Raw genomic sequence first — 24690 nt, forward strand, 5'->3', positions numbered from 1 at the left:
ATTTCTGGTAAATTAGTTTATGATTATAACTTTTTAAGTGTTACAAAAGAACAGTCTTTGAAATATATTTTTATACAAAAAAATAAATAGAAGGGATCTATCTTGATATAGAAGTGATATATGTATATGTTTTTTAATTCTACTTGTAGTTACAATATTGCACATTTTAGTTTAACAATTAAACTTGTACTTTAAAAATAAAATGTTGAACAAAATCATATAACTTGGAAGAAATTTTTACAAAATAAATGGCCACCGCTTTTATTATTTAAAAAATTCCAAAAAGGTGGTATGGAATGTACAACAGACCCAATTAATAAGTTATTATTGAAATTAAGTGAAACAAATAAAATACACTTTTGACAGAGTGGCTAAAAACCTTGAATCCTGGAAAAATTTGGAATATCTAAAACAAATCACTAGAAAAACTGGAGTTTTAAACAATTTTACATTTTAAAGGCATAGGGGAGTGAATTTTTTTTTTACTTAAAAAATATTAGACCTTATATTAAAGCCTTAAGTACAAACTAGTTTTTATAGTATTAAAAATTCTTTATAACTTTTGAGATATAGAATTTTTATAAAAAGTTTCTACTACTGACTACAAACTTTTCTGGGTCAATTTTTTCAGAAGTTTACAAAATCACTATAAATCTATTTTCTCCTTCAATTTTGAGCTAGATACCTCAAACTTTTAGAAAACATTCCTTTATAGTTTAAAAGACTTTGACTGTTGCAATTTTGAAAATATTAATAAATAAAAGTTTTAGATAGAAAAAAAACAGATGATTTTTTTTGCAACAAAAATTATATTTTTCAAAATTAAAAAAAAATCCTGCCTTCAATCTTTTTAGAATTTTTAATAGACTTTCTGTGAAAGTTTGAAGAAGATTACTGAAAAAATGAAGGGATGATAGATTTTTAGTGAAATGGTTGTTTTTTGCGTTTTTAGTTTGCACCTTCTAATATAGGAACCTATTGAGGTCACCACTTATGATCGCTCATGTCTTAAAAATTACTTTGAATTTTTTCAAGTGGTTAAAAATTTCTAATAGCCCAGATAAAAATCTATAAAATTAGATCAACTTGTAAAAGTCAAGGTGGATCCCTCTATGCCCTTAAGTAGTAAAATTTTGGTTTCACATGAGAAATATTTTATATAGATAAAAAGAAATATTGACATCATCAAAAGCTTTTTTTTTAACAAACTTGAAGTAACTTAACCATATATTTTCATGTTGTTATACTACTTGACACAGTTTTTAAACTTTAGTTTAAAAATAAACCCAATAATGTTTACTTTCAAAAATCTGGATGAAATTTCTCAAAAACTAGTGACCCACTGTGTTTTAATAAACTCTTGTAATTCTCTAACTCTAACAATCTGTGCTGAGTACATAAATATTTTTTTGTTAACACAACATGATCATAAAATATGGTTACATGGCAATTCAAATTCGGACAACTCGAACTCTGACAATTCAAATTCTTGAAAAAATATTCAAAAGACTATATTTCAATAAGTAATATAAGTTTCAAAAAAATAAAAAATACATATGTGGATCTTATTAATATCTACAAGCAATTTTTTTTTATTTGCTAAATCTTAAATATGTTTCAAGATATTTTAAAATTACTAAAAACAACTATGTTTTTTACTTTATTTAAGCCATATCTCAAAAAATATTTAATGTTTTGCAAAAAGAAAAAAAAATACTTGTAGATATTAATAGGACCTAAATATGTATTTTTTACATTTGACAAATATACATTACTTTTTTAGTAGTGGCCCTTTCATTTTTTCTTTTGAATTTAAATTGTTGGAATTTGAATAGTCGTGCACCCATAAAATATTTAAAAAATATTATATGCATGGTTTGTTAAAACCTTTCAAAATTGAGTAAAACTTAATTAAGTATATTTTTTTTTTTAAATCAAGTTGTCTATCATAATTATTTTAGTTAATATCACTATCCTAGAATTTTTCTGAAATTTCAGTTGAAACTCTGATTTATTATCTAAAAGTTTTCTTAAGGTATATAACTTTAATTTCAAACCCTACCCTTTGCAAGAGTAGTTGCTTTCTGAGCAAAATTGAATGTGTTACATCATGTCTAATTTTTTCACCTGTCCCTTTAATCTCGAACTTATAAATACTAAAATAAGCTTAATTTTTAACAAGTTTAGAAATACCTAAAATACCTTAAAGAACATTCTCAATTTAAAGTTTCAACACCAAAAAAAAACAAGTTATAAATAATTACTCAAATGAACAAGATTAAAAAGATATCTTGCAATAGAATAAAATCAATTTTAGGTAACAATACAGTATATATTTAGTTATTTTAAACAATCAAAGAACTTTATTTGAAGGTAATATTTCTACACTAAAGAATTAAGAAATGTATTTTAAAATAGTTTTATTTTATATATAGTACCCACTTCATTTGAAAACTCTAGACTATATGATTGTATTTTACAAAGAAAAAATATTCTGAATTATGCTTTAAGATAAAAAAAAATTTGATTAATGTTTATTTATTATAGAAGCTAGTTTTATCAAAAGTTAGCATATGAATAAAAGTATGAGAAAGTTAGCAGCTAATGAAGTTTAAAGAGGATTTAAGAATTAAGATGTCACTAAAGGTAATAATTGAATTAGAAATAAATAGGATTACAAATTTAAAACTTTAAACTACATAATAATCATAATTAAATTAAATATAAACTTAAAGCTTTTTGAACTATTTACAGTCTTACCTTTTTATAGCTCATTTTTGTTGTAAAATGATAACTGTACAAATAAGTGAACATAGCTGGACCAAAAAACAAAATTTTTTCAGTAACTGAAAAAGTAATCCAGAGTTTAAAAGTAATCTTAATTATTGATTCTATTAAAATTTTATTTACATATTTTACTTATTTTTCATCCTAGGTTGGATTTTACCAGATCCCAAAAACATTTATTTTGCAAAATGTAAGTTTTGAATGAAATGCCTTTAAGCAAAAGAACACATTGCTTAAAAACTCATGCAAAATCTTCCAAAAATTTAGCAAATGTTGGTTGATTAGATTATTATCTAGAAGTTATTTAAATTTTTGTTTTACTTACTACACTACTAAAACCATAATTTAATTTTCAAATATCACGAAAACTTTTTGAAAAAAATTATTTATTAATTAATTTAGATCACTTATAAAAAAACAAGTCCTTTTTTGTTAAATTTATAATCTAAAATGATAAGTGAAAGTTTTTAACAAACTGTAACAGTATTTTAATATTGAGTTAACAATATTTTTTTTTAATTAGGGCATTAAAAGTTCCAGTACTTAGATTACAACAATTGATTTTTGCTTTTTTTAAACATAAACTCTGTACTAAAAAGTTCTGTGTTGCATAGAGAAAAAGTTTGGTTCCATAAAAATTTTTTTGTTTACTTTAAGTTTTTGCTTAAAGAAATCTAAATAAATTTAAAACAGGTTCCTTCTACTTCTAAAACATCAGTTGAAGATACATAGTGTCGGCAAACAGCTGTAATTGAAGCTAAAATTGCAATGCATCTTGCTATACATGGAAACATGGCCACTAGTTGTTTAAAGCATGAGGTTGTTCAGTCTGCACATTTTGCAAGAACAAACTGTACTGTAGTAGTGAAGTGTGTTCTCATGCCAATGTGCAAAAAAAATGTTTTACAAGACATTAACTGTAGACCATTTTCAATATTTGTTGATGAGGCTACAGATAAGGCTGTCGAAATCAGCTATTTTGGTAAGCATCGAAAAATTGTAACTATTTTTTAGATAAAAACTTTATTAACATTATGTAATTTTGGATTTGTTTGTTAAGAGTTAAAATGTTTTTAAGAACTTAAATAAGTTTTTTTAGTTAGTTATTAAGTATAAAGATTTTAATTTTTTACCTAATTTTGCAATTTTTATTTTTTTAAATTTATAATAGTATTATATATAATCAGTGTTGATTTATAATCGTTTTGAAACCTTTTTTACGAGTCTTGTAACATAAATGGGTTTAACCAAGTAACAGTTTTTTATACAAAAAACTTGTTATTTTAAAATGTTAATGTTACCTAAATTATAAAGCAGTAAAAGTTATTTTAAGCAAATTAAGTAAAACATGCAACAAAAGTTATATGTATACATTGTAACGCTGTTCTAATGAAATAATTTTAGAAAATAGTCAACTTTAGTTCTGTTAATCACCTAGAATAATTAAATAGTATTTTCTAAATCTGTTTATAAAATAAATTAACAAATTTTGACTTTTATTTTGTTACGTGATTGGTCTACTTGAATGCCCTTGTTTATGCACTTTTCATAACAAGTATATATATACTAAAGGGGCTTAGTTAATTTATTATTGTTTAGACTGGTATGAAAAATACTACCAATGATAGTGGTTGGATAGTTCAAAATCTAAAAACCTTAAATTTGCTTCTTTGTCCGAAATGAAATAGTTCAAATCAAAAAACAGCAGACCCACACCACATGCTTCAACTACCCAAGAGTATAATTAAAGAAGTTTGAAACTTGTTGTTTTAGAATATGTTTTAATAATAAAAAAACATTTTTAAATGATTAAGCTAAAAGTTTTATCTAGTTAAAAAAATAAATTACTTTTACATGTCTTGTAATTAAAGATTAGAGTATGTAATGTTATAAACGAGTTATTGTATTTTCTAGAAGCTTTGCAATTTTAATTAAGATTTAACCGTGAAATTACAAACTTCAGAGCTTGGTATACTTGAAATATTGAAATAGTTTGTTTTTAATGTTTTATTTAAGCTGAGTTTCTAGAAAAATAGAACTTTTTAGAGATTTTCTATATTTACTTAGTTTAATACATATTTATAGTTTTATAAAGTCATAGTAACTCACAGTTTTTAAAATAATTAAACTTAGTTTTTTATAATAAAATTGAATTTAAAATCTTAATAAAATATTTTTCTTTTGTTTTATCATGATATTAGAGTTGAGCTTTATCACTCACTGATTTGTGTAACAATCTTAACAACTAGATAAAGTATTGTTTTTTAAATTTAAATATGTTTTAAATCTCCTACATAATTTTATTTTTTGTTGTATTAGACTATTAGAGTATGTAAATCTATTTTAAATTGAACAAAAAGATATATTGTTGCTGTTTGTTTTTTTCTTCATGTTAATAACGAATCAAATACATAACATTTTTATCATTGTAGTGTTGATAACACTTTAAAGAGTTTTATATTGAAAGGTAAAATTTTCAAAAGAAAATTCCTTCTTGTGTGAATTTTGTTTTAACTTTGATGTTAATTTATTTTGATAAAACAAAGTAAGTGTCTTAAAAAAAAGTTACTGTTTAAAGCAATTTAGTTGTTGATTGCATTAAACGCTTCTTTACTTTTTAAGTCAACTGAAATATCTACAAAATGGTTATGACTGATTTTTTTCTACTTTTAATTAATAAACTACATTTAACTAAGTTTTTGTTTAAAAACTGATTTCAAAATTCTAAGTTTTAATTGATTTTCATTTTTATGTAGAACAAACAAAATTACTCAAGCTTGCAATTTAAAATACTTTTAAAAGCTTTGTTATTTAAAACTAATTTGAAAGTTGTATTGTAGTAAGTTATTTTAAATATATAGTACGATTTTTTTAATCTCAGAAAAAAATCTTTTAAGAGAGATTTCATATATACTACATGAACAAATATGTTGTGTAGTAAATTGTAAGTTTATTAGATTAAAGGATCATGTATTTATTCCTTTTTTTTTGCAAAGTACTACCATATTGTTAATTGCTGTGCATAAACTAAGCCCATGTAGTGTTTTAAACATTTTTATTAAATTTTTTTTTAATCTCTTTTTTTTCGTATCATTGGTAGTATGTGAATGCTTAAAACTAAGTATACTTTTTACATTGTACATAGGAGGTTTAGTGTGTAATTGAAGGTAATGTTGTAACTTTTGATACTTATTTTTATATAAGTGTGAAAATTATTTTAAGCTGTATGTTCCCATCAAATTTATTTATTTTAAAAGTAATTTTTTTTATTACAGAAGTATTTAATTGAATTTTTAAAACTAAAACTTTAAGCTATACATTTTGGTTTAAATTTAGCTATTAGGAATACCAGTGTAGGTGATATTCTTAATCAACTTTTTGTTAACTTCTAAGTATATTTACTGATGTTGTTTGATTTCCTAAGTTAATGAAATAAAACTATTAGACAAAGAATGTAACTAATATATATATTTTTTTGTAAATACCAATAGAAGTAATTTTTAAAGTAGCTTTAATCTATATGTTTTTTCATTTTTATGATTAACATAAAGGGTTATAAGACCAGATCAAAATTAAAACTAAAGCTTCTATGTAACTTTCATTGTTTAATAGATTTCACTGATTTTAGGATTCATTCACAGTTTTAGTTTTGCTTTGTTATAAATAGTCAACTGTTTTATAACTTTTTCAGCTTATATATCGACATTGACATTTTGTTTCATTCAAATAAAAATTCACTAAAATAATTTAGGTATTAATTAAGTTCTGAACATTTAATGCAACACTTTTTATAGGTCTAAAATAAGCTAGGTTTGTAATAAAGAAACAAAATTATTTATGGAATTATTTGTTTTTAAAAGCATAAGTATTGATTACTAATATTTTGAAATTGAGTTTTAAAATATCGCTAAAATTGTGAACTTGCGAATGGTTTTTATTGATTAGACCATTTAATGCTAATTAAATTTTTACATTGTATCATAATAATTTTTTGTATATTTCGTTCAAGTATATTAAATAGAAATTGTTGAGTTAAAAATAACTACATTAAAATAAAAGATTTCAAGTTTAATTTACTTAGCGAAAATAGAAAAAAAAACTTTTAACACAATTTCTTAAAATGCAAACTTAAGCAGCAGTACGAACTCATAACTTGCACATTTAACCGACTGTGCAAACTCACAAAATTCTCCATTTAGAAATAATTATCAGTTTTATAAACAAAAAACTATAATTTTTGAAAGTAGCTTTTCAATCACCTAAAAAACAGTAATAGAATTAGTTCTGCTTTTATGCAAAAGTTATAGTTTAAGTATTTAGTCATGAAAAAGTTTACTTTCATAAACTGGAGATTTGTGAGAAAAGCACTATACTATAAGTTTTTAACAGTAAGCTAAGCATTCATTGATATTCAAAAAAAGTCAAACTTAGCTCCTGGGCGATACCAAACGGTTAAAATGTTTTGTATGTCAAATTTTCCTTAAAAATAATATAAGGGCAAAAATAGCTATAAAATTCTGGCAACTGTGTCCTTAACTACTGTAAAAATTTGACCGTCTTTTTAAATGACTATGACTTTTTAAATGAGGATAAGGTATTAAAAGACAGACTTTGCTTACATGTCAGACTTATATGAGAAGATCAAAAACTGAACAAAACTTTACAAGGTAAAAACTTGAACCTTGTAAAAGTCAAAACCAAGATAACCAGTTTCAGAAACCAACTTAAAATTAGCTGTGTAGTTTAGTATTGTCTAAGAGTTAATTTTTTTATCGGAATCCGAGTCTTTTTTAATAACTTTGAATGTATTAAAGAAAACTAATTAAGCTCTTTTATTAAATCATTAAATTGAAAAATAGTGATTGTTTTAAACTATTTTATTAATATTGTCTTTTACTTATTAGAAAGACCAGACGCAGATAAATTACGACTCATAAAACGAACATGTGTAGTTAAAGATAATATTTTTTTTTAAAAGTACATATTTTAAAATACTTTGAAATAAAAATGGTAAAAGTTTAAAGTTATTAATATTTTTATAATAAGTTACTTTTAATGGCTCATTTTGCACATCTCAACACATTTTTGGGGTAAATGATACTTTTACTATAACGATGTCTATATAAAAACAAAAAAGGGCTCAAAATTTTTAGTCATAAGACCTAGTATACGAAAAAAAAACCTTTCAGTTACTAAATTGTACAGCAATTTCATATAGCTTAAGGTCTTGACCACGACATAATAATTAATTAATAAATAATAACAATAACTACAAACATATTAGATATCTGTGGTCCAAGGAAGACTTTTTTTTCTATGCAGTTCGCGAGGAAATTGCGTTAAGTAAAACATTTCTCACATCTGTAAAGATCCAATTTTGCCTATTTATACTGTGTCCTTATTTTACTATTAAAAGATTAAATGTTAATATTTATTACAATACTTTAATTATTTTGAGTCTTAAACTATGTTTTCGATTAGTTAGGGTAGAATAGAAGTTTTCTTTCTATCTGTAAAAGGTGTAGTTGTCGAAAATGTTTATACTTTAAATTTTGTTAACACTTTTTTAAATACTTTAGATCAGTGCTTCTGAACCTTTTCTAGTGGCGGAACCCTTTTCCAAAGTTCAACTTTTCCGCGGAACCCCTAATTTTAATTTTACATAAAATGTTTAATTTAATAAATGTTCTTTTTTAAATTTCGAAAGGCTTCGCGGAACCCCTGAGAGTCGTCGCGGAACCCTATTTAAGAAGCACTGCTTTAGATCGTTTATTTATTTTATTTAAATACTATTTCGTATTAATTAGTATAATATTATACATAAACTGTTTGATGTATAGAAAAAGAAATGTTTAATTAAAATGTACTAAACTTTTAGTACATATGGCTTTAAAGTTTATTCATTACATAACTTAAGGTTGATATTTAATTTAACTATTTTGATTAAGTGTTTTATTTCTGGTAATGTTTAGTAGAGAATAAAAACAATTTTATCGGCAAATTACTAATAAAAAAAAACTAAAGTTGAGTTATACTGAAACAAATCGATAATATTTTTTATAAAAAATTAAACATCTCATAGCTTTGAGTAATACTTAATATTAGAATCCTTTTAATACTTTAGAACTTCTAAGCTTTTTTTTTGCAAACCTCAATCATTCACTTTCTTATTTTATTTGTACTTTTAAGCATCCTAAAAGTGTGGCAAAACTGTGTATATAAAAAAAAGTACTACCCAGTTTTTTCAATAACAACATACATTTTTATAAGAATAAATAAAACATTCACTTTAATACTTACTAATGATTAACTTGAAATTTCGTTTTAAACAATCTTTTTCAAAATAGTAATCTAAATGCCTTATATGGGTTGCTTCTTATTAAACAGAAAACTCGCTTGGTTTCAAAAATAAAAGTTTCAATGCTGGCCTAAAAAATAATCAAACTTTATTGCATACATGTATGTTATCAATAAAAAAAATAATAATTCGACTACAATTAACTTATTGCTTTTTTGGCTGTATTACATTCAAGTTTAAAATAGTCTGAAATAAAAGTTACTAAAAAACGTAAAGTATATAAATTACAAAAGATGAAACCAGCTGCTTTTTCAAATAAAACTTGAACATACTTTCTGCTTAACTTTTAATTTCCTTCAGACACAAAATTTCTTACATGAAATTAATGTTGGTTGTTTATGCTACTAAACTCGTCAATATTTCTAAATTAAGCATTGTAATTTTTTTAAAATATATTTTTGATTTAAGTAAATAAATACTGGATTTAGGTAATACAAATTAGACCATTTTGAGTTTTATGAGATGTTCATGCCCATGCTCAGATAAGTTCTAAAAAAAAATCTTGCGAGTTGCTGTAAATGCTTTTATTTTTAAAAATAAAGTTCAAAAAAATTGTACTGAAACATCTAGGTTTTTTATTCTTAGCTTAGTTAAGATGAGTCATGTTTAACTTTTTATTTTAACAAAGCTTAATTTAGTTAAAATAAACAGGGTTGCCACAGGTCAAGCTGAGAAAAATTTTCTGACTTTTTATTATAATTCTCCTGAATTTTCTAAGCAGTTTTTCCAAGTTGTTCCTGACCTTGTGGCAACCCTGAATAAAAGACGTTTTACAAAAATATTTAACCTGACAAGACAAAACTTAGTTTATTATATACAAAGAAAACATAGTACATTTTAATAAATATACATTAAAGATGTTCTGATATTATTACAAACAAAACGTAAGTTAACCAAAGAGTGAAAAATAAAGTTTGAATTCAACTGAATAGGAAAGATATCCTAAACATAATATTACCCACTTCACGCTTTATAACTGCATAATTCAAGCTTTTTATGTTACACTTTACAATAAAAAAGAAATAGTTAAACAACAATTTTCAATGATATCTATGTACAATAAGTCTATTATACAAAAGTTATTGGATTTATAAATTATTTTTCTAATTATTTTTTATCTCAATGTTAAGGTTAAATTAGAAAAAATTTTAGCATTTACAGCAGTAAAAATATTTCTAAATTAAATTTGTTCGAAAAATTTATAAATGTAGAAATGAAAAAAAGTTTATTGCACACCAATAAGTAGAAATATATTCGAATGAAAAAAGAAAAAAAAAATTTAAAACTAATTAGTGAAAAAAAAAATTATATTAATAAGCTTCAATAAGCAACAATGTCAATTAGCTATTTAGATTGCTTTGATTAAAAACTAATGTACTCCAATTGAGAAAGTTTAAACTTAACTGTCTTAGATTTTAAATTATAGTCTAAAAAAATCTCATGTCAAACTTTAGTACTTAAAAGCATAGTTTTGACTTAGTGACGAAAGAATTTCAAAATATCTAATTAAAAATTATTTAAAAAATTATTACTGTTAAAGTCCAGTGAGAACGTACTGATATAATTTGATTTATGTACAAATATGTTTTGTCAAACTATACTAAACATAAAAACAGAATTTTAAAAACTAGTTCACAGAAATGTGTATAGAATTTGAAAATGTCGTCAAAATTTAGCTTTAAGCTCAAAACTTATGTACAAATGTGTTTTATTAAATTATAGTTAAGGTTAAAAACGTTACTTATTTAAATTAATAGTTCACAGAAATGTGTAAAGAATAAGTACAGTAAGTAAAAATTTATAAAATCAAGTTAAAGCACTTTACTGGTTAAATGATGATTAATCTTTTGAAAAAATTAATGTCAAGTTATGAGAATTATTGTTACTAAAATGGCATGTATGAAAAAAAAGCAAACTATGTCTAACAGTATAGAACATAAAAAAAACGGTATTAACAAGTATCAATTTGTTGTTATTCATCTCAATATGAAAGATCTAATTTGCATTGGCTGCAAATTTATTGTGAATTTATCTGAACTTTTAAATCTCGGCTTTGTAAATTCAAGTACTTCTGTTTAGAATGTATCAGAAATTACTAAAGTTTTATACTAAGCATTTATCACACATTAAACAAAATCATTTACCAACTTATAAATATCCATATAAATTAAACTAAAACGATTAAATTGCTGTAAATTTTATGGTTAGGAAGAAAATTTTAATAACTTTATATTATGCACACAATTATTTTATGAATGTAAAATACCTCTTTTGCTTCTTTTATTTTCTTTACTTTTCCACTTTAGCCTGTTCACGTCCTCAATATTGGCGTTCGCCGCCAATGATACTTCTTGTATGTCGGTGTATGTGAAATTCTTCAGTATTTTCTAAAAAATGTGACATTGTTATTAATCTTAGATCTGATTGTCATTATACAATTCAACTTTACGATGCCTTATGTCCTTTTTAATTTAATTTATATTTTGATAAAAAAAAACTAACCCTTGAAATAACAGTTGCTGATATACAAATCTCACTTATATTAACAGTGAAATGTATAAAACTAACCCTTATATTAACAGTAGCTGGTTGGGACAGTTGAAAATCTTCGCCAATTTCAAACTGGTGTTCCAGCCTGATGAGAGTGCTTCCATCAGGCATTGTGCTCAATGTCAACAAGTGAACATTTTGTGGCAGTTCTTCGTTCAACAGCGATATGTGCTGTGTACAAAAAATCAGTAATTGACTTATGTATATCTAAGCATTTACAGTTAAATTCCTCTTTTAAAATAACTAGTTTCACCATTGAATAAAGAGTATTATTGGACTTACTGTGATCGATATAGAAAACGTTAGACTAACCTGCAAGGCCGTAGAAGGAAGTACAATAAAATTTTCAGTTCTAAAGTTTATTTAAAAAAAAAACTCACTAACACTAAGCTTTGAAACAACCTTAAGGTTTATGGAATAAGAACTAAGAAAAAACTGACCTGAGGAATATTTTGCATTTCAGCGAAGGCAACAACACTCTGCATGAATATTTCTTCACCCAGTATTCGGTGCTTCTTACCTGATAAAATTTTATAATCAACATTTCGGTTAATAAAAGTTAATTTAAAAGTGGCTTAACATAATCAAAATGTCTCATTGATTAAGTACATATCACTGATAATCCTAAAGCATAAAAAAAATTCAACAGCTAACTGTGAAATAAATAATCCCAATTTTCTATAAGTTCTTTTATACGGTGCTACTTACCTGAGAAAATTAATACTTTACACATTTTCGATCACAAGTTAATTTTTAATAAATTTTTACTGATGTAACATAAAACGTTCCAGTGATTAAAAACGCTACTTATAATGCAAAAAAAAAGTTACTGATAACTCAACATTAAACAGTAAAATAAACAAAAACCAGTTTTATAACAGTCAAAATAAAATATAAAATAATTCAACTAATACTAATAAACGAATATTACTTTTTAAAATGAGTGACTTATGTTTAATTTTTTTAATTAATACCAATAAAATACCTGAATTGGCCGGGGTGTCGAACATCAGGTAGTGGCTGCCCTCCACAACGATCCCCTCCCCATCTGATGACGTTTCGTTCAACGCCTCCCCAACTCCCTTCTGGTCCTCCCCCAGCACCCTCCGGTGGATCTGTTTGGGGGGTTTTTTGCAACATTTTGGTCGTTTTTGATAAAAATGTGTTTAAACTTTATGTTTTTTTCAATGAGTAAGAAAAATACTTTTTATTAAAAGAAGAGGAGACTAAATAAAAGAAGAATAAAAAAGTAAAACAGCAGTGACAACTTGAATTTTTATTGTAATTACTGTGATGTGCTACTCAATATAACAGTAAATTATACTTCGATTTAAAACTATTTTAAAAATAAAAATAAAACTAGTTACTGTTAGCTTAACTATTACAAAAACAAAATAATTTCTACCATGATTTCAATTTGTCCATTTTTCAAGCTGCTGCCGCCCTGGCTTCTGTCGTTCAACACGGTCAGCTGCGATTGGTCGTCCCTGATGTAAGCGCGCGTGTTGATTGGATAATAATTTCCCGCCACTTCCTCGCTGTTATTGAAGTTCCACGTGGGCCGGTAGTCAATTCTGGCGTGAGAAAAATTTGGTTGTGAACCGAGCAGGGGTGAGAAAAGTTGCCATTACGTACTCTCAGTTGTGTTTATTTTATTATTGTATATTTTTATTATTTATAACATTTAAGAAGTTAATTACTTAATTAATGGCTAAGAAAATGAAGGTGTTTATTTGCATTTTATTTAACCATTTACACAATATATTTTAAAAATTGAAAGAAGTAAACAAAATAATTATCTGTATAAATCTCAAGCTTTTCAAAACAAAAAAGACAACACAACCAAATCATTTTAGTTAGTAATTACTGAAAAACGAGGCTTAATCAAAGTATTTTAAGTAAAATTTTTGACACAAACTTTGTAGTAACCATTTGAAAAACTAAGTAAATATTTACTACCATTTTATTTGTTATCAAAATTGTATTTATTTTAAATTAACAAACTTTCTTTCTAGCATTTCCCTTCCATTTGAATCGGTGTAAAAAATTCCATCGTTTTTTATTTCAGTTTCATACCTATAATTGTTATCAATATTAATAATACAAGCTTCGCATGTTTTCATTTAATAAAAAAAACTATAAAACTTAAAGATGTAAACTGTCAAGTTTATTTACGACTAATAAATAAAATCACAACTAGTTTTAACATTTAATAGTTAAGAATAAAATATCCCCAACAAATAAAAAAAAAACTAATATGAGTTCTAAATGACGCAAAAAATTTAGTTGAGATTGAAAAAAGGTAATTTTTTCCAAATTAAATATTCAAACAATGACTAAATACATTAATTATACTTCATAAACCAAAATTAAACTAGTTAATTTTTTAAAAAAGCATACAATGCAGCAAAAAAAATATTGCCCTTATTTTTAATCACATTTAAAAAATTTAAAACAATAACAACACGTGAAACTATAAGGAAATAAACGTGATAAAAAACCAAATAAGAACTATACAATCATATACGTAAATATCTGTAAGTAATGTTATACAGGTAATTTTTTACATGTAGATATTAACATTTTAAACTTTTTTTCTTCAATTTTAAACAAATATATTTTCAAATGAATTTATTCTTTCAGAAATTTATTTTACAATCTAAGTTTCGGTCACAGACCTCGTCAGTGCTTAAATAAATCTTTTTAAAAACTCTATTTAAATAAGACTTATTTAAGCACTGACGAGGTCTTTGACCGAAACTTAGTTTGTAAAATAAAGTCTTGAAAGAATAAATTCATTATTTCTTGTCTAGTAGTTGAGATCTCTTTATTTTTTTTCTTAAAACAGAAACGTATAATAACAAGTTTTTTTTTATTTTACAAACTTGGTGATAACTTCCTTGCCCAAACCGTCATCGATGGGAATCGGTCCCACAGTGAACTTTACGTGCACGTGGTCTAATCCCTTGTACAAAGTCACCACTTGGTGGCACCACCGAGACGTAGTGAGAGTTAATCGCTCGTACAGCGGCGTCCTGGTGACTACAGGAGGTCGTTGTGACGTCATAGTGGACGGTTGGCACGGAAACAGCTCGGACGAGTTCGGTCTGAACACGTATGCGCCTTTGGTGGTGAAAAATATATTAAAAATTTAATTATTAAATTGCTTGTAAACTGTGTGAAATATTTTTTGGCATTGAGAAGCTGGAAAGTTTAAACTTTTTAAATAATAGAACGCCCAAAATAAAGTTTCCAACTGAAGCGCTCTAGCTTTGTTGAATTTATAAATTTGCTTTTTAATTCAATTCAGTAATAAATACATTTTTAAATTGTCCATCTATTTTCATAAACATTGAATCTCTTGCAGTATGTTTTAAGAGATATGAAAATTTAAATGTAATGTTTACGGAAAAAAATAATATCCCAATTAGTTTTAAATAAATATAACTTGGTGTAAAAAGCCATAACTGTTAAGCATTGTAGATAAAACATAAAAATTATAATAAATATAACTCAATAACATATCATATTTATGTAAAAAATAACTGTAGCATTCACTTATAATGAAGAAAAAAATTAACTGTGTTATAGCTAAAATTTATTTAGCATAAAATTTATGTTTTAAACAATGCCTAGGAAAGAAATATTAACTAATAACATTTGAATTTAATGATATAATTAGGTTCATCTTTATCGAATCTACGCGCATTGTTTTCGCAGCAAAAGCGCGTAACTAAACGAGTGCGTAGATTCGCTAGAGGTGAGTGTTTAAAAAAAAAAGTTTAAAAATATTTATTGTTTATTAAATAAATATATAATTATTAAAAATCTAACCGCTTTGCTGGAAACTTTTAGCATCTCCGACGCTTGAATTGTACCAGTAGAAATTTTGCTTGAAATTTGTGGATATTTTCGATTTCAAATTCGTCAGTTTGCTCATACTGCCGTTTGAATGGAACTCAACTTGGTAGAACTGTTTAAGGGTTTTTGAATTTTTTAAAACTGAATACAAGCAGCTGAAACTTCAAAGCAGAGTAATATTTTAGAACTTTATTTCAACAAAATTCAATTATTTCAACCATTGAATTCATATTTTATATATATATATATATGAAACTATAGAAAGAAGTTACCTTGAACATATTTTTTAAATTTTTACTTTGTTAGATTTGCCGAAGAAAACTTCAAAAATATATGTTCAAAAAAAAACAATTAAAAAAACTATAAAAATAGTATTAAAATACTGACTTTTTTAGTAAAAAATTAGATTTGTTCTTGAAATTTATTAGCTTTAGATAAATACTAAAATAAGTTATATGAAAAGTTGTACAACAAAATAAATGTAGTTGACATTAAGAAAAAAACTATATTTATCAAAACATCATAATAAACAAATAATACGAACCTCATTTGATATTGTTAAATCTTCACTGTTTTTGTTTATTGTTTCTTCTTTGTTTTCTATTAATTTGTTTGTTTTCATTACCTAAAAGTTTATATTCAGTTTACTAAACGTATGTTACAAATCTAAACATATAAATTAAATGTAGTAATTAAAAAGTTTAATTATTAATATTTAATATAAATTCTTAAAAGTTTTAGATTGTATTCAAAAACTAGATTTTTTATACCCTTACAATTAATTCAATCCAAATAGTCTGTCAAGTTTTTAAACAAGTATGTTATAACCTTTTATATGTAACATAAAATTTAAGTATGGAACGAAAATTTTATGTTAAACTTTTAACTAGATCAAGGTTAGTGGCCCCCTTGGGGGCCGTGAGCAGCAAAGGAGCCAAAGGGGACCATGATGTTGTTGATGAAGAGCAAAAAAAAAGGTCTTAGGTGTTTATTATAGTAGTTTTTGAGTAATCTTGGTACAGGAGGGCCATAGCTTTTTTAATTTCTTTAAATAGGACCATTTGAAAAAAAGTTTGGAACTAAATTGTCAAAAACTAACTCTGCTAAGCAATTCCACTAAAATAATTTACCAAAAAAGGATTTTTATTAAAATAAAAAACCGGAAAAATACTACTTAAATTTCAAACTATACTCTAGTGTTCATTGTCATTATTTCAATCTTTTAACAATCTTTAACTAAAAAAAATATTAAATAAAAACAAACCTCGTACACGGAAGACGACAGCGGATCCATCTCGGCTCTGAACACCAGCTCGTTGCCTTGTGACGTCATAATGTTGTGTTGCCTGGCAACCCGGTCTCCCGTCGCGTGGTGGCGCACTTCAGATTCGCGCTGTGACGTCATGAGGGGAATTGTGACGTATTTGCTCGTCTTTCTTGCCAGAGGATTGTAGACTATCACCAGGAACTGTAAGAAGAAAATATTACTTCTGTTTTTCTTAAAAAAAAAATTGCTTGAAAAAAAAAAACTTTGAACTAGACTTAATTTCAAATTTTACGACAAATAAAAGGTATGACTATTTTACTTAGGTATATAAAAAGTCTTTTTTTTTAAATTAGTCCAGCTAAGTTTAAGTTCTTTTAGGGTTTGGATCAAAACAAATGCATATTTGTATTAAAAATTATATACAACTTTATAGAAGTAATTTATATCAGTTCTAGCGAAAAGAACAAATCTGAAATTTTAAAATGATTAATCTTTATACTGTAAATTAAAGCCCGGTACGAGTAAAAGTAGAAGGGTATGAAACAAAAAACAATAAAGAAGGTGGTTAAAAACTTATAAAAATATCATAAAAAAAAGACACACATATGTGTTTTGAAGAAAACGCTACATAATTCTACAAATCAATGTTATTTTAATTAAAACATTCGCACACATAATATTTAAAGATGTATAAACAAAATACAAACGTTGTCATTATTTTGAGTGAATTCGCATTTTGAAATGTTGAGGTAATCGCAGAATATTAATTTATTTTCCAAACTCATCGCTTCAGCTACCACTTTTTTGCACTCTTCTCTGCCTATAAAAAATATTTTATTCACACAAGTTAATAGCAATGTTTTTTATTGTAGTTTAATTATTAATTAGTTTTTTTTCATTCAACAGATTTGTTATTTTGTTTTAAGGCAGAAAACCTTATGCCTTATTTTTAGATAAAAGAACTTAATATTTAGTTTTTTTAAAAAAGATATTCAAAGACCTTGGTCTGTATTTACAACTGAGTTACTGATTTGGTAGTTTTTTCTTAATTACTTAGAAGCATTTCCATTAGGGTGAAAGCATTATATGAAAAATAAACAATTAAATGAAGTTGTTAATATGTTAATAGAAATATAAACTAAACTTGAATAAAAAAGGAATATAGTAATAGAAAAATTACAGCAAAAACATTCTGTTACGAACAGAAAAATTGTAAGCAACAAAAATAGTTTCAACTCATTGCCATTCATTAGTATTTCGTAAAAATAAAATTACACAAAATTTCAGCTGTAAGCTTAGTAATGACTTTTTATCAAACATAATAATAAAATTATCATTTTAGAGCCTTATTCTTTCACTGATACTAATGAATTTCTCACTTACAATAAAATACTTATTCATATAAACCAAATATATATATACAGTTTTAAACAAACTACAAACCATTGAAGAGCCTCAACGCGTAGTCATTAGCAACGTGCTGCTTGCTGGTTCCGGAAACCGCGTCATGATGTTGGGCCACCCCCATCGCTTTCCGCAGTTTCCATGACGACGAAGATGACGTCATCATCTGCGACTCGATTTGCGTGCAAGCCTGGTGGAAATTTAAATAATTAAATATTTTAAAAACATAAATTGTACTTATACAGTTGCTTTTTGAATATTGTGATATCCGAAAGTTGATACAAATACCAAACAAGCTTGAATAACTTTTAAACTTTTTAGATAAGCAGTAGACTTTATTAGTCAACTGCTGAAAGTATAAACACACAAAATACGAACAATGCAATTTCAAGTTTTACTATTTTTCCATAAACTAATCAGCTTTTCAAAAAAAAATCCTTTTAAGCCGAGCATACAAAAACACATAAAACAAACAAACTTGCAAGAAAGCGCTTGTTTCCCTGGTGTACCTCTTCAGCAACGGCCTGCTAGTGAAGTAGCCGGTCCAAAAGGAGTGCGGGGCTTCGGCGTACGGGAAGAAGTCATCGTGTTTCACGCTCCACTGGTTATCAGCTTGGTGGAGTGCGTTCAAGTATATCGACGGGGTTGAATAGAAAGTTGTTATGTTGGCCGTCTGTTTGTTAATTATTTTTTTTTAAGATTTATTTTTTATTTCATATTTCAAATAAAAAACTTTTAGTATATTGATGGTGTGGAACATAAAAGAATTTGTTTAATTAATTATAAATAACTTTTATTTAAAGTGAAAACCTTTAGGTATATTGATGGTGTGGAACATAAAATAATTTGTTTAATTATTTATAAATAACTTTTATTTAAAGCAAAAACCTTTAGGTATATTGATGGTGTGGAACATAAAATAATTTGTTTAATTAATTATAAATAACTTTTATTTAAATTGAAAACCTTTAGGTATATTGATGGTGTGGAACATAAAATAATTTGTTTAATTATTTATAAATAACTTTTATTTAAAGCAAAAACCTTTAGGTATATTGATGGGGTTTTACAGAATGATGTTATGTTGCTCGTCTGTTTGATTATTACTTTAAATAAATATTTATTACTTAACATATCAAAAAAGAACTTGCAAGTATTAATTATTGCTTTAAATACTTGTTTTTTTTTTATTTCAAATAAACAATTGCAAGTATATTGAGGGGGTTGAGTTGTACGATTTAAAACATGAAACAGTTTTTAAGCAATTAAAACAGCGTTATCAGAATTATTTTGTCAACCAGGTTAAACAGGACTTGTAAATTAAGACGTTTTCAAAAAACGCATTTCGTTATAAAAAAAAAGTACTTATTAGCACGTTTTTGCTGACTATAACACCAACTAAACGACAGACAAACTTAAATGAACTAAATGAAAACAAACAAAACAATGTTTAAAACAAACAAGAAGTGCCGACTACTTACTGCATATTTCGAATATTATAGTATAACAAAAATGTACTTGGTTATGATAACATACACTACTTGCATACATTGTTATTTTAGTTGACTGCAATTCAGTTTAACAGCAGACAAAACTAATTAAACTAGCTAAAAACAAACAAAATAATGCTTAAAACAAACAATAAGTGCCGGTTACTGCATATTATGATGATAAGTTGAAAATTTACTTGGTTGTGGATAAATTTATATTATCTCAATTGATGCTGATAAATTGCATTTTTCATTTTCTTAGTTTTTTATATCATAAAACACTTAGATACATAAAAACACTTAAAGTAGCTGAGAACTGTACTAGCATAGTTATTCGGTTGTTAATACATTTTAGATTAAGATTAATTTCTTATTATCTCAAAAATGTATAACTAGTTACTGACTTAAAATACACCTAACGAAAATATAGCTGAATGTACACAAACTGTTAAATATTTTTTCCAACATTTTTTGATTAAAGCATTATTTTCAACAACTTTTTAAATAAATTAATGAAACTAACGGCATTGTTGACGTATTTGATAATTTTGTCCATGTTTTTGAACCACATGTTAGCATTGCTGTACTGAAAATCGCTTCCCATCGTCCACATAATGTGATTTGTGGCGTAATGTTTTGCCTGTTAAAGTAGGAAAATATTTAAAAAAATAATAATTAAGAAAGTTTACTGTAAAACGTAAAACAAACCTTAATATATTTATTTGTATCTCATTATTTTGAAAACAGTTAGTTATAAAACTTTGCCACACTATACATTTGAAAAGTTGCTTTAAAATTTGAAAATATTTAGCAGTACAAAAAATATACACAACTAAACATAAATTTTGAAAACTAAATATAACCTGATCGGTGGCCCTCTTGATGAAGAGTTGAATTTTGTGATCGAGATTGTAATCGTGCAAGGTAGGGTCGTCCATGACCGGCTGATCCGCGCAATACTCATCGAAACAAAAACCGTCTGGTGGATTGTAACCGTTCTGGTTCACTCCTGATGTGTGTTAGTAAACTATTATTTGAAACATTTTACTATAAGTTAATTGACATTTAAGAAATTATAACTTGTTTGCTAATAGTCCTACGCTTTGCAGTACTTAAAGTGGTTCAGTCAGTGTCACATTTGCAAGGATATAAAAACCCTGTAACTTTAAAACTTTAACTTTACAAAACATCCCATGCAATTATAACACGTTGACCACATGATTAGATTAAACAAAAATTTTAGCAAATATTTAATCTATAAAACAATCCAATAAGCAGATAGTGTTTGTAAATAACTTTAAATAAACTTAAAACATCTAGCTAGATAAAATCAGTGAAAAGATTTTTTGTAAAAGATTCATTAGCAACTCAATTTACTTTTTACAGTTTATAAATAGACGGTGGGAGAAAACTGTTAATAAATTAAATCAATTTAAACTAACCAGTGAATAGATCAGCATGTGGGGGCTGCAAGTTTGCGCTGCCCCTCCAAATTCCCTCCATATTCCTCTCTTTTTCCCGCTTATCTTTGTCCTGGTAGTCAAGACGACCAAAAAACAACCCGTCGAATCCCATCTGCTCAAAAAAAATAAATAACTTTGTGTGGTTGGTAATATCTTTAACCAGTTTTGCAAACTGATTACTACTTGTTTCAAATACTCATTTAGATATCAGTAGTGTGTCCGGACAGACAACTAAAAATAGATCAGTAATATCATTTTAAAAGAAAAACTGAATTTAGTTAGTTGATTAAAACAAACAAAAAAATTATCATAACTTGTGCAAGTAACAAATATGATGTTTACTACATATAATTAAACACTTACCTTAAAATAAAACAAAATTTATTTTCTATATATAATTCATATATGTTATAAAATATAATATACTTGTGCAAACAGCGAGGCCTGTTCCCTGCTGTGTCCGAACGGGTCGATCTGCCACGCCACGGTGGGCCTGGCCTCGTCGCCGAATGTTTGTTGGATGAACTGCAGTCCCACCGTCATCTGGTCGATGATGGCGGCGTAGTGGGTCGACGCCTCGTCGTTCATGCACCACCCGCCCAGGATGAACTCCAGTCGGCCTGAATAAGTAATGTTAAATTGATTGAGATATTTACGTATATTAGTATAATATAATTTGTTAATATACCCAAGATGAACTCCAGTCGGCCTGTGAAGGTTAATTTGAACAGATAAAATTAACTTAGCACAATAAGCTGTGTTAAAGATTACTTTGAAATTCTACAAACATAAAATACTACCTGAAACTAAAACTTGGTTTGAAAGCAGACACTTTTTGTTTGGTTTTTTATTAACCGACACAAGCAAACAGAAAATACTTGAACTGAAAATTAGGAAGGAATTTTTGGGATAAAACCAGTTCAAAAAAACCAACGTTCTTTTTTAATTAGATAACAATAGTAAAAAAAAACTTAAAATTTATTCAATTGACAATAATAAAACACCTAAGATATTTTTTAAACTAATAACAATAAACCAACGTTCTTTCACCAGCATTTTGACCTGATCCTTCATGTAATCGCCCTGTTCGTTCCACCACCTGGTAAAGAAGGCCATCTCCACGTATATGAACTTCTTGGACGGGTCCTTCAGCAGTTCCTGCACCACCCCGTCTATTATGTACTGCACCGCCCCTTGTTGGATCGTCACGTTTGCTGTACAATTAATAATAAATCAACAATAAATTATTAAATAATTGGTTAAAGAGTTATAACGTTTTAAGAGGTTGCACTTTTTACAACCAAGTTAATTAGACAGTATTATAACTTTCAAGTAAATCTAAACTGAACTTTGGGTGATAATAAATACTAAAATGTATTGCCTTGCTGGATCGTCACGTTTGCTGTTTGATAATAAACATTAATCTAATTTCGATCAAAATGTTGAAAGAAACGTTGCACTTTTGACAACCAAGTTAATTAGACTGTATTATGACTTTTAAGCTAATCAAGTATGACCCCAACTTAATTTTGGTGAAATCAAGAAAATTTATTGCCTTGCTGGATCGTAACGTTTACTGTTTGATGTGTTGTTTCGTTTGATGAAGTAACTAGGCAGAACTATTAAGTGCTTTTAATCTAGTTATAACTGAATACTAAGTTGGTGAAACTAAAGGCTAAAGTGTATACTTCTGCTTTTAATATGTTGACTTACGTAAATTGAGTAATTATGTTCACTAACACAAATTACACTTTTATGTGTTTTACATTACATACCTCCGTAATAATTTTCAACAAGTCGTAACAAAACTTGACTACATGTGAAATGTTTTTAAGAAATTTTATTCTTTAACAACTCAAATACCTCCGTAATAATATTGATCAACAGTTTTCAGCCAACCAACATCGTTGTGGGTATGGGGAACCAAATGTACATGCAGTTTGTTAGGGTTGTATTTCACTTCATCTTTCTGTGTGAACAATTAATTTAAATCTAATAAATGTTAATTAAAATAAACACATAAGACAGGATTGCTACTCTTTAAAACAAAAAAAAAACAAGCCTGAGTAACAAAGCTCAAACAAGTTACATTAAACTAGCCTGAGTTTTTAAAATAATTGAAAAAAGTATTAAGAGCCAAAACACCGACTTTGTTAACTGAAAACCAATTTTGAGTATTCAAAAAGTCATATTAAAATCATAAGGACTTATTGCTTGGTTACATGACAATTCAAATTGGGACAATTCAAATTCTTAAAAAAATATTTAAAAGTCTATATCTCAATAAGTGTTACAAACTTGAAAAAAAATAAAAAAACACATATTTAGATCTTATTGGTATCTACAAGCCACTTTTTTCTTTTTTGTTAAATCTTAAATTTTTTATTATATCTTAAAAAATTACTAAAAATAACTATGTTTTTTACTTTTTTTAAGCCATATCTCAAAAAATAGTTTAATGTTTTGCAAAATTAAAAAAAAATGGTTTATAGATATTAATAAGATCATGTATTTTTGATACTTGACAAGTATACATTACTTTTTTGGTTGTGGCCCTTTCAATTTTTTTTTTTTAAATTTGAATAGCCGGAATTTAAAATGTCCGAATTTGAATAGTCGTGCACCCTTGTTGCTTAAAAGAATAAACTAAATATTTAAACACAAAAAATAATTTTAATTATATAAACTAGCTTGAGGCCTCAAGAGATTTATAAAATAATTCAAACTAGACTGTGAATTAAAATGATAATTTAAATGTCAATGATAACAAGTCTGAGTTTTATAAGCAGGGTAATTAAGAATTTAAAAACATTTCAAATCTTACTTTTGGTGCACACGTGGTAACAGTAAGTAATGAAGTCAAGACAATTGTTAAAATTAAAATTTTCATGATAATTCTTTTACATAATATCTACTTAAAATATAAACTATAAGCACATAGTGAAATTAATTCAAATAAAAATAATATCATAGATTAAAAAGTGAGCAAAATTTATTTAACTAAAAGTCAATTAATAAAATACTTTACTATTAGCATAACGTTAAAGATCAATAAATTCAAGTCTTCATTACTAATTTCATGTAAAAAAACATAAAAAAGCAAAATAGTTTTTAAATTCAGTTGTATAATTTAAAATTACACTGTGCTTGCTTTTAGAAGTTTTTTTATCAAAATGTAATTAATTATAATACATCAAAACCATCACAATTACAAGAATTGAATAAGTTTTGTTTAAAAATTAGATTTTTAAGACACTTAAAGTTTGTAAAAAAAATCATAAAAGGTAAAAAAACACAATCAATTAAAATCATGTATGTAGTTTAAAAGTTACTTAACTCACAAACACAAAATCTTATTAACTTTTAATCTAAACTTTTTATGAACTATTAAAACAGCTTTGTATAAATTCACAATATAAATAAACGCCCAATAAAAATAACATGTACAAACATTTTGGTCAATTGTTTACAGTCTTAAGAATAGTTCAGATGGATTTCAATATAATTTAA

General features: G+C 26.1%; 1 protein-coding gene across 1 annotated transcript; it reads right to left on the reverse strand.

Annotated features, from left to right (window-relative positions):
* Window positions 1-10692: 10692 nt before the first annotated feature.
* Window positions 10693-24098, reverse strand: LOC145834091 (lysosomal alpha-mannosidase-like). The gene is made up of 21 exons (XM_082941433.1): window positions 24005-24098; window positions 23044-23149; window positions 22221-22394; window positions 21607-21800; window positions 21160-21292; window positions 20581-20726; window positions 20241-20357; window positions 18706-18900; window positions 18267-18417; window positions 17531-17643; window positions 16821-17024; window positions 16101-16181; window positions 15530-15668; window positions 14581-14818; window positions 13700-13771; window positions 13101-13269; window positions 12681-12810; window positions 12136-12215; window positions 11714-11866; window positions 11412-11532; window positions 10693-11216 (listed from the first exon to the last, which is right to left on the reverse strand). The coding sequence occupies exons 1-21, from the start codon at window positions 24068-24070 to the stop codon at window positions 11122-11124; spliced, it is 2877 nt and encodes a 958-aa protein (XP_082797559.1). The 5' UTR covers window positions 24071-24098; the 3' UTR covers window positions 10693-11121.
* Between the last annotated feature and the right edge of the window lie 592 nt (window positions 24099-24690).

Source organism: Thalia democratica, chromosome 4, assembly GCF_965202585.1.
Source record: "Thalia democratica chromosome 4, ktThaDemo2.hap1.1, whole genome shotgun sequence".
In the NCBI taxonomy this organism is placed as follows: domain Eukaryota; kingdom Metazoa; phylum Chordata; class Thaliacea; order Salpida; family Salpidae; genus Thalia; species Thalia democratica.